We start from the raw sequence: 11,905 nt of genomic DNA on the forward strand, positions 1-11,905 counted from the left end.
CACGAAATTCCTTAATCTCAAGTAAACAGACGACCTTATGAGGAGAAACGGACGAGGCCGAGTGTTGATCCAGGATGTGTGGAACACGATTGGATGTCAGCGAAAAGTCCCTTCAGCCTCTGCTGACCGACCGACCGACCATTCGACAACAGTTTTTGAAAACGCCAAGACAAGTTAATCAAGGCATTTAGCCCAATTCAAGGCCATCCGGCCTACTCTGTCATATCAAAATGACTCGACCAAGCTCCTACAGAGCGTTAGGCTACTCGAACAAGGCTTTCAGCCTAATAAGGCGGACGGACGATCTTGTCTGGCTCCTACTAACAATTCAAAAAGCTTTAAATGCACCCTAGTTGGGACGAGCGAGTGAAGATCAGAGGAGGCGGCCCAGTTGGGACGAGCCATCCCCTTTGAGGGGCACTTGTTTAGGGTAAAAAATACCCTAAGTACGTGGTCCAATCCCATGATGACACGTGGCCCAATAAATGGGCGATACATGTCACCATAAGAAGATGACACGTACTATGAGCAAGAGAGCACCTGAAATCAAATATGTCATAAAGACCTCCTTACTTCAGGAGGCCCAAAATACTAGAATGCCGCAAAACGGCGCCCCCAGAGGACACGTGTCCTTCACTGATTGCGCAGCCAATCAATGGCCCTAAATTCTAGGTCACTTACCCTAAAGGGCACAAATCCCCACCCCTATAAATACCCCAATCATTGATGATGGGAGAGGTGGATTGTGACATAACATTCAATAGAGCACTAAAAGCTCCAACTTCTCTCTACTTTCTCTCTCTACATTTATTCGTTTCCAGTCACTAACTTGATCGTTGGAGGCAAATCTCTGATCACCGGAGATTCGTGCTTTTGCAGGTGTTAGAGTCCCGTTGTCAGTGAGAGCATGACCAGTATCCCGAGGGATTCCAAAAACCCAAAACAATAATAATAATAATAGTAATAATAATAATAAAAATAATAATAATAATAATAATAATAATAATAATAATAATAATAATAATAATAATAATAATAATAATAATAATAATAATAATAATAATATGTGTCGGGGCCCTTAGGCCTGCTGATGTGTTACTTTATTCATGGGATCGTGGTCGTGATGTATGTGTCGACTTCACATGGTCTTTTCCTTTGACACAAACAGGGCTATCTGAATTTTTTCCTGGACGGGTTGTGGCTGATGCGATTCATCGGAAGCGGGTTAACTATGAAGCTCGTTGTTGTGTGGTTGGCTATGGTTTCATTACCTTCTCCTTTTCTTCGCTTGGGGAATTAGAGAAGGAGGTTGTTGCGTTGCTGAAGCACCTTCTGAGGTTCTCGACGACGCAAGACATTGGGGCTCGTGCTGCAGCTCATATCTTCACTAGGGTAGACTTTGCTATAGCTAGAGGAACGGGAGCCCAAATTGTATCTCAGCTTCCCACTAATTTATTGTAGGTTGTATGAGTTTTGTCCACTAATTTATTGTAGGTTGTATGACTTTTGTTTTTGACTTTTGAGATATAATAATAATAATAATAACAACAACAACAACAACAACATTATTAATAATAATAATAACATTAATAATAGTATTAATAATAATGTTGAATTTTGCTCTGCTCGGCTCGGCCCTACCTTGCTATGCTATCCTGAAATATGCCCTTCTCTGCTGAAATTTATGCTGCTGCTCTGCGAACACCTGCTCTGCTCTGCCCAAAAGCTCAAAAGAACAGGGCCTAAAAGGATTACCTTGATTCGAACAGATTCGACTATCATAGATCAATCTAAACTCCATTCGATTACCCGAACTGACGTCCCTAGACCCTATCTACGAGTGTCCATTAAGTAAGGATGAGAGCTACAGTACCCATAGAGTATGTGTTGATTTCTAAGACATTTACCAATTTCCTTGTGCCCCCTTTGACAAACAAATAAATGAGACATTTTAGTTTTTACCAATTTCTGTGGCTTTCCAGCATTCACCTTTCTACCCAAACAGATTGATTATTTCCTGCAATCCTAACAGAATGAGGTGGTCCAGCTTAGCTCCATTGCAGAAGGTCTGAGCTTAAGCTAATTGAATTGAACTCCCTCCAATGAAATTGTTAGGAATTCTCTTTGATTTATCTGTGAATTTCAGGTACAGGCTCCATTACTAGTTTGCAAGAAAAGAGAAAGAGAAAGAGATCAAAAGCAAGCCTATAAAGTTATTGAAATTACCCCACCTCCCAAATATCTTGGTATCCGTTGCTTTCCACCTGTAAGTTCTATCTTTCTTTCTTTCTTTCTTCTTTTTTTCTGCATTTAAAATGGGTTTTTTGCTTACTTCCTTCATTCCTCAATTTCCATGTTTTTTTTATTTGTTTGTTATGCTTTGTGGTTATTTTAATTTGAGATGATGCAATGAACAGATTCAAAGACTATATTCTAGTGAATTGAGCCCTTGATGTTGGTATTTCCTTATTTTCTACAGTGAAGTTCATAGCAGATACTGGTGTTCTATGAAGTGATGTATAATTGATGTTGAACTCAATGTGGTTAGCAAATCCTGCTGTAGATAATGTACTATGAGTCATTGAGTCAGCTTCAGGGGCTTAGTTGTTTATTTATAGGTGATTGCATGAATGCGTGATGCTCTTTAAGTTTTGGTATACCGACTATAATGACCCTGCAGCTTTATCCATTACCATTAGTTTCATAATTCTATGTTTATTATTGCAAACTTGCACGAGTGGTCGTGCAAGGTTGCTGTTGCTTCGCTGCTGTTGCTATGTGTTGTTCCGAATGCATGAGGTGAGGCGAGGCGAGGTGCAGGTAGCAGGAAGGGAGTGGCTCTGTGTTGTTGTTATGCTGTTAGTGAGGGAAGGCAGCAAGGTGAGCAGGACTTTTTTTTTTTGCGTGGGAGAGAGCTGCATTTGGACTACAATGATGGTGTGGGCTATTTATGCAACTGTGCAGCAACGAGATGAGGTGCAGGGCGGCTGGTGGGTTGCAGCGAACAGAAATGTGGGTGCTTGCAAGTGCGATTGAACGTTAGACTAGGGCTGCTGCTGTGTTTGTGCAAGGGTTTGTTTGTTGTCATGGGCACTGGCAGCAAGGATAGGGTGTGGCTTGGGATGCGTGGAGTGCAGGGGAGGGGATAGCAGGGCTGCAACCGCGGTTTTGTTATTGGTATTGGGTATTGTTGTTGGGTGAATTTTTGGCACTGAATACTTTAGTAAGATTCTGCTAACGTATCTGAAAATATCCAGATATTCATAGTCTGTTGTCATCTAGAATCAGTGAGAGCCTTGCCCTATTCCCATTTATTGACACTCGGTTGGGAAGACTTGTGCTTATGTTGCTAAATGTGGTTGTTGGCTAGCAAGATCAGATTGACATCTTCAAATAGGCTAAGGTGGGTTATTAATCTCTCAATAGGAAATTGATTAAAAATAAGTTATGCTTTTTTTTTTTTTTTTTTTTTCTTCCTGTGATTCTGAAGTTATAATCACCCAATCTCTACTAGTTAAAAAATGATGGGAGTAAAGGCTGTATGGCTTAATGAGTACTGAAGTAGGATAAGCGAAGGTCAAAGAGAAGTGAATTCATGTGTTCTACTATAATACTGTATTACAAAATGATGATCTGAGATCTGAATCAATCGTAATTCTTGACATTCAGAATACTAGTATTGTTTTGAATTGATCTTTTTTATAGCATGAAATGGCTAATAACACAAGTAGAAAATATTCAAAATTCATTTCTATTTACAACCCTTTGTCAGGAGCCGAAAGAGGTTTATGAAAGCTATCTTAGATAGGTATGCTTATTGACAGAATAATTGCCACCCTTTTTGTGTAATGGTACTGTTATTATCCGATCCCTCAAAACTTAATGTGCAAATTGCTGGAATGTTTGTTTACTTTGTCCCCACTGCTAGGGGTATTTTTTTTTTGTCCCCACCTGGTTTGCTTCTGTGCCATTGAACTATGATTGAGGTGAATTTCATGCTCTTGCGTAAAAGAGTGAATAGGCTGAGATAGAAATTTGTGTTTATTGTAACCTAAACTAAATTCATCGGATTAGTAACACTTTTCAGAGGCATTATATATTCGTCTAGTACTTTAAACTTCCAAGTCATGGAAGAATAAGAGACTCTAGTTGTGCAGATAAAGCCTTTCGGAACCTATTTCTTACAGTTTGGTAATTGGTATGATCCTTGTTGGACTTTCTCGGGTGCTTTGGGACGGATCTTAAGTAAAAGTAGCTTCTACACTATAAGTAAACTATTGAACTTATTGTCCTTTGATGAACTAAATATGTTAACTTGTTAAGATACTCACTTTTTCTTCAAGTAGAAAACAGTTGACTATTAAGATGTCCTTGGATCTAGAATGTGCTATAATATTATGTGAGTTGTGGGAAACCTAAGGCATGCCTTGGCATCAATTCACTTATAGTGAGGTTGGCAATGATTAAGGGAGTGGTGGATCATAGAAGGGATGCTGAAGAATGAAATAAATGGTACACTATACATGAGTTATCCAATGACTTGAATTGATGGTTAATCACCTATAGTAGATTCATACTTTCATCTTTTCTTTATACTTTGATTGGATAGAAAGAAATGGAATGAAAAGAAGGGAAGAGAGAGGGAGGAGAACAATTTCTCTTGTTTGGGTAAAGGATTGGAAGAAGGAAGGGGAAGAAGAGGGAGGATCCATTTCCCTCTCTCTTTAATAAGCATTATCCCTGTAAAATTGAAGAGATTTGGAGGGAAAATGGATCTCACCTTTTCCCTCCCTTTCTCTTCCCTTCCTTTCCTTCCTTCTTTGTTATCCAAACAAATTATAGTTGTTTTTTCATAGTTTATTACGAGGGTCTGTGGAATTGGGTGGGGGAAGAAATTATGTGATATTGTGATTATTCCAGATTTTAACCACATACACATGAAGAACCATTATTTACAGATGCTTTTGAGTCAATAAGGCTGATTTGTGACAAAAAGCTGATATTACTGATATGATTGATGAATCATGCCATATTACTTACAATCTTATATTAACTCGCATTTGTAATTGTCACCTCTGTTGTAATTACAATTATGATTCAATATTGTGATCTTGCAATCTTCAAGTGCAAGCCTAAATACAAGTAATACTCTATGAATGACTTTTTAAACGGCAAATTCCAAATTCTAAATGCTTAAAACCCTTTTTTTTTTTTTTGGCTTTAGCTTCCCTGAAACATATAAAAGAAATTTTGAAGTAGCTGTTCTCTCCATGTCCTAATTTATAGTTAAGAAGCTTTTTTTTTTTTTTTTTAAGTGACAAACACACACCTTTGTCTTCTAAGCTTACGATTTTCTACTACTTCAAAATTTCTAGTCGTGAATTAGTTCAATGAAGATAAGAATAAGGACTAGGAATTATTTATATTTTTTTTTTAAAAAAAAAGGCAAAAAATTATTGTATAGCACATATGTGAGATTTCAACCCTTTGTTCTTAGGATGTTAAACTTGAATAATCTTATGAGGTAAGTATGATGAGTAAAGATTGTTAAGGACATTGTTTTGCGATATATAGGACCATAGTCTCAAGTCTTAACTTTTACACTAAAACTTTATTGGGGAAAACTTTGAATTGTTAGGAGTTAAATAAGGCTTTTTAAAGGATTTGTTAGAACTTGCAAGTTGATGTTTTGCTACTGTAAGGCTGTGTTGCTTGATATCTAATTTTATGATTTCAAATTGTTGCATTTTTTATTAGGTTTCTGTTACTTACTTAATTGGATATTAGTATTGTTACTTTGCTAGTCCCTCCAAGCTCTGATACATCCACTAGTACGACTGGATATTAAAGAGGATTTTCTGGTTCATCCATGCTTAATGTTTTGCTTTGTATTGCTGAGTACTGGACTTTTCAACATTTTGAGAGGTACAGATGCCAGAAGGCTTCTTCGTGCATATTTGGGGGTTTTGCAAACCATTTTTTTTCTTTTTCTTTTGCTTTTTAGTAATAAATTCTTAGAGGGCTGCTTGTTTTTCTATTTCATCGGTTTTGTATTGTGATAGAGTATTACCCAAAATACTCTCTGTTCTGTAATTCTTATCCGAGAAAGTGACATTTTGTCTCACCCTTTCATCTTTTTCTTGGGGAGCCTATGTGGGACAAATTCTTGAATTTCATGACTGGTGTGCGGTGTGCTGTTTTGTATTATTAGCTTCTAGTAAAATCCTGATCCTTGTGCACTTTCTTTTACAAGGAAAAATGATTCTTTGTGGAGACGATATAGGCCTCTTGCTCGTGTAATAGTAATCTAATTATTAATGTTGCCAAGTTGACTATATACAGAAGATGAAGCACAAAAGGGGGCAAATTGTTGCTTATTGAATTAATGTGCTACAGCAGCCCCATAGAATTGATCTTGCAGTATGATGGGCTAAAGGAATAACTTTGTTGTTTTGTTATCGGTAAGATGGATGAGGGTGTCCCCTCTCAGAGCGAACTTGAGGAATGGGGGCATGAGAATGCATTACAAGTTCTCGATGTGATGTCTACATTGGAACTTCACTCAGTAAGAGGAACATTTCCATTTTCTTGGTAAGTCTTGGTGACTCATTTGACTATATTCTGGAGATCGGTACTCTACATGTCAAGCAAGTACACAAAATCATTTTGAAGAAAAATTACAAATTCAATAGTCTAACTTATTTTGTGGAACTGAGGTTATCGGACATGAAACTCCTTAAACTTAGGATTAAGGGTCTTATTTATCGAAGACTCTGGTATGGATATGAAAGCTGTTGGTTTTTGGTGCTTTGATAGTGCACCCTTACTTCCTAATAATTAATATTGAAGAAAGACAGGGTGCAAATATTCTTTTACTTGGGGGTTAAGGCCAAGGTTTCTGATTTTGACACAGTTGTGTATCAAGCATTTTGCGATTGGGCAATTCTTCTCCCGAAGTTAAGGAGCTAAATCTGTGTGTCCAGCAACAAAAAGGCAAATGGGCTTAGGTCTTAAATCTTTTAAGCAAAGCACAGAGTTTTCTCAAATTCTCCTTGATTAGGCTTATTTGATACCTCGTTTGCAGTAATCACTCTAAAAATACTATTCTAAGTGGAAATCGATTAGCCTTATTGTCAAGTTTTGTTGAAGCAGAGCATTATTTGCTACAATCCTGTAAACAGGAGATGCAAAATGAGGGTGACATCATTAGGGAAGTATGATAAGAGAGCCCATTATGATTAGGATCTCCTTTCTCAACAAAAGAAGAATAGATAGTTGATTTTGGATTTATTTAGGATTGAGGATAGATAAATTTCCTTACAAAATTTTCTCGAGCTCAAACGTTCAATGGGGAGGAGATTTACAATGACACATGGGGTTACATTGATATGGAGATGGATGAGCATGGAACAGGATAATGTCAAAGAAATTTGGACGTGTGGGAAATGCATACTTGTTTGTGTGCTTTTTAGTAAATTCCGGGTGAGAGAGCTTCATAATTGGTATTTTAATAAATTCGGTAGTTTGGTCCCTTCCTTCCCCAAGCCCTTATTCAATGACCAATTATTGAAGTCTGAGCATTATTGTAATTCCTGGAGTTACTCCTATACCTGTTTGAGGTGTTAGAGGAGTTGTCATCATTTCATCCAGATGGATTGCCCTTACACAATCAACAAACATTACTAAGCTTCTTTCTTTAGATATGCCATCAAATGTTAAATCACCAAAATTATATTGGAGCGGGGGCATTGTTGCCTTGTTGGTATGTGACTTGTGGTACTGGCTCAGACACTAAGTGCAGAAGAACAGATCTGTTATCTTTATTTTTTGGAAAAATTATCGTGTCTGAAAATTCGTTTTCGGGGGTGGCCGGAAGGGGAGAAGGGTGGTGGGGTTGTCTGTAGTTAGCTCTGCATGAATATCTGTAAATGAAAAAGGCATCAATGATATGTTTCTTCTTTACTGGTAGACTAGCAGAAGTTAAAATACTTATCTGTCATGTTTTATTAAATGTGTTTAGAGCCACATACTTGGACTGTCATGAATGAATGAGTGTTCTGCATGATTGGATTTCTTGTATTGTGGCATCTTATCATTGTCATTATGTTCTCTTCTAACAGAACCTTCAGTGTGGAGAGTGTGTGACAATTGAAGGACAAACTTATACAATCTCAGCCGTTACCCACAGGCAGTGGCGGACCTGGGCTTGTGCCTGGTGGGTCAAGTGACTCACCAGGGCCCAAAAAAAATTTTAAGTTTTTTTTTTTTAAAAAAAAATTAAAAATAAAAAATACTAACGTCTGAAAATCCGTCCCTCAAGTTCGCATCTTCCTCTTTGCCTCTTCCTCATACCTCAGTTCCTCTTCGCTAGTTCGCTTCATCTTCCTCTTCGCATAATTTCAAGTTAGTCATCTACTCATCTACTCATCTTTCAGCTTTTTTTTTATTTATGTATTTAATTGTTGATGTTACTTGTTAGTTGTTAGTTATGAATTATGATTAGTAATACTAAATTTGAACCCTAAATCCCTAATTGTTCAATAATCAACTCAATTTCAGAGAATTTTGCATTATCTGAATTGTGAATTTGTGAAATGTTTGAACCCTAAATCCCTAATTGTGAATTTGTGAAATGTAAAATGTTAGTTATCAACTCAATCCCTAATTGACTAATTGTTCATAATCTACTGCTCTTCGTTAGTTTGCTCACGCCTCCAGTGCTGGCTGTGCTACTGGCCTGCTGGCTGCTGCTCGCCTAGTCGACTGCTCCAGCCTCCAGTGCTCTGTGCAGCTGTGCTCTGTCCTCTGCTGCTCGCCTAGTCGCCTGCTCCAGTGCCTAGTCGCTGACTTGCTGTCTTGCTGAGTGTTGGGCATGGCCCTGCTGCAGTGCTGCTCCTCCTGCTCCGCTGCTCGCCTCAATCATTCAGCGCCTGCCGCCTCCGCCTAGCAAGGTAGGTAATCATCAATTGATTCTTTTTTTTTTGTGAATTTTTTATCAAATTTGCATTACTTGTCTCTTAAAATTAGTATATACGGTGAATGTTCATTGAATTTGCATTATTTGTGCAAATTGTGTTTTGACTGTTAAATTGAACTTATTAGTTTATCTGTTTATGTCATTATGTGAAATTGTGAATATGTGATGCCGGACATTGTATAAGACAGCAATTAAACTATTAGTGTAAGGAGGATTATAAATTTATAATTAGATTACAGTTTGGACTGGTTAGTGCTTAGTGGTGCTAGTCGCATATTCGGCTGGAAGTTCCGTATAGACTAGTGGAGATATTAGTTTGGACTAGTGGAGTAATTCTTGAGTCTATTTCATGCTGGGAATATTGTATACTTGTATTGTGAATCAATTGTTATTCGTGTTTATTCCTGATCATATGCTTGAATCATATTGAAGTGCCAAAAAAGGATTGCTTTTACGCCTTGAGGCATTGCTTCAAAATTATTGATCATCCTGTAAAACATGTTGCGGACTGATATGTATTTAGGCTACATCCGTTGTAGTTAATTTGGTCTCCAATCGTGTTGTTTATTTTCAAGTTTAGGAAGTAAATGTCTCCTTACATGTCATTGTGAAATTTTATTTTACATATTTGATTATCGATTGTGACTCACCAGTTGGAAATTCCTGGGTCCGCCACTGCCCACAGGTATCAACTCCGAAAGGGAAAATACGAACCCAGCGAGAAGAGGCTTGATGTTCTATCCACTGGAAGACACATTTTGAACTTGTACTTTGAAAATTTACTGCAGAAATCATAATTTATTTGAAACAGGATTAAGAAAAACGAATGTAATTAATAGTCTATAGCTCTGTAATCCTTAAATCATAATTGTCCATTGACTAATTATGAATTATTGTGTTGAGGTGGAGTTTGGTTTTCCTTAGTTTAGTTCATCAAAAGGAAAGAATTAGATATAGAAATGGGTTTGGGTTGACACGAAAATGACCCGACCCGACATGAGCCTATCATAAGGTCGACCCAACACGAAGGTGGGCCAGGGTAGTGCATGGGCTTTATTTTCAAAATTTGTCACTAACCCGACATGAGCATGATGGGATGACCCGTATCAACACACATTTTTGACCAATTTACACAAAATATATACTTCCTCCATTTTCTTTTAAATGCAACATACCTTCTTGGCACACATTTTGAAGAATAAATTAAGCAACGTAAACGGACAAATTATTCAAAATAAACTATGCACGTAGTACTTAACATTTCTCTAATCTTGGTGTTCAAATTATATTGATAATGGTGCTCGTTACTCTACTCTAATCAATTTCTTAAAACGCATGCCAAAATTTGCATTTAAAAGAAAACAAATGAAGTATAAATTATTAGGCGAGTCGTTGGCATGACACGACACGCATACCGAGTAGTCCATAGGCTCCATTTATGAATGATCAACACGAGTCCGACATAGCACGAATTTTTCTTAGCTCATTCTAGATATGGCCCGCTTGATCACGAGACATGCTAGCACGACACATGGGCTTGCACGACACAACCGATGCCCACTTTGGAGGACCACCTTTGCATTTGGTAGGTTAAATTTAAATTATAATCAATCGAGTATCATTTACACATAAAAGTTCAACTCCCTATAACAATTATGTCACTCCCTTCCTTTTTGATCTTCATATATTCCAAGGTGTTTCAAAACCTTTCTTATTCTCTTAAGACACCCATACTTTTATAAAGTTATTGCCAATTTCTTTCCCATTACTTCAATGCCAAACAAACCAAATTTTAATGTCAAACAAACCTAATTCCACATTCTCCATATCCATATTCACTAGTGGAACAAATCTCATTAGTAACGGGCTATTTGTAACGGGAAAAATATATTCATAACGGGAAAAATAGCGTCTAACACGTGAAAGTCAACGCCGGAGAGCGTTGATCACCCAGAAAACTCACCCCAAGTACCCCTTAAAATCAAAATAAAAATTACAGGTCTTTTTTCACAACTTTTCACATAAAAGGTCCTTTTACAAAAAAGTCGACCACTTAAAGGTCTTTTTCACAAATTTCTCTAAATTAAAATGTTTACACAATCCTAGCATACTCTCAATATGCAAATTAGTTGTTGCACTCGGGTGCACAATGCACATTGTATACCGGGTCAAAATAACCGCTTATGGGGGTTATACTATATGTTAATAGAGATTGAGTTATATGCTATTTTAATTCATATTATTTTCAATACAAAACATATTGGTTTGAGGTAACATTAATCAATTTTTTATTTTATTACAAATTACTATACAAACTACTTATTGAGAAATAAATTTTATAAAAGGTAGTATGATAATAACATTTATTCACTATAATTAGATTTTTCTAGCTGAGCTTCATTTCTTTTCATGAAAGTAAATTTATATATAAAACATAGGTAACTTTTCCTTTTTTTTTCCTAATCGAGGCATCTTTTGATTATTTTAGCAATAGGGTAAGGCCCTATTCATTGAGCCTTAATTTTGCTAAATTTAAATTATATTTATGGAGATGAAATTATTTTTGCTGAAATTAAATTATTTTTACTGGACTGAAATTATTTTATATTGATTCTCTAATATATTTCCTCTTTAAAGTTACTGATATTTACTGAACTAAAATTAATTTTAATGAATTGAAATTATTTTTACTAAAGTGAGTTTATTTATACTGAACTGATTTTTTTAAGGGAATATTAGGACATGTTCACTTCAACTTAATTTCAGTTCAGTTCAGCTGCAATCAGTTAAGTTCAGTTCAACTATTTATATCCTTCTCTCATAAATATTCATTTCATTTCAGTTCTAATCAGTTCAACTTAATTCAGTAAATGTGAACATACCTTTATTTTTTTTTATGTTGAAGTACACGAAGCCTAATATATATTT

At 36.5% G+C, this 11,905-nt stretch overlaps 1 protein-coding gene across 2 annotated transcripts; it reads left to right on the forward strand.

Annotated features, from left to right (window-relative positions):
* Window positions 1-1,904: 1,904 nt before the first annotated feature.
* On the forward strand, window positions 1,905-9,885 carry LOC110686861. 2 transcript variants are annotated; one of them, XM_021863470.1, is made up of 4 exons: window positions 1,905-2,066; window positions 2,153-2,266; window positions 8,121-8,188; window positions 9,663-9,885. In XM_021863470.1, the coding sequence occupies exons 1-4, from the start codon at window positions 2,034-2,036 to the stop codon at window positions 9,772-9,774; spliced, it is 327 nt and encodes a 108-aa protein (XP_021719162.1). In that variant the 5' UTR covers window positions 1,905-2,033; the 3' UTR covers window positions 9,775-9,885. The 2 variants fall into 2 exon arrangements, with proteins under 2 accessions (XP_021719162.1, XP_021719161.1); XM_021863469.1 differs by having other exon boundaries at window positions 1,910-2,066; window positions 2,147-2,266.
* The last annotated feature ends 2,020 nt before the right edge of the window (window positions 9,886-11,905 follow it).

This window comes from Chenopodium quinoa, unplaced genomic scaffold, assembly GCF_001683475.1.
Source record: "Chenopodium quinoa cultivar QQ74 unplaced genomic scaffold, ASM168347v1, whole genome shotgun sequence".
NCBI lineage: Eukaryota > Viridiplantae > Streptophyta > Magnoliopsida > Caryophyllales > Amaranthaceae > Chenopodium > Chenopodium quinoa.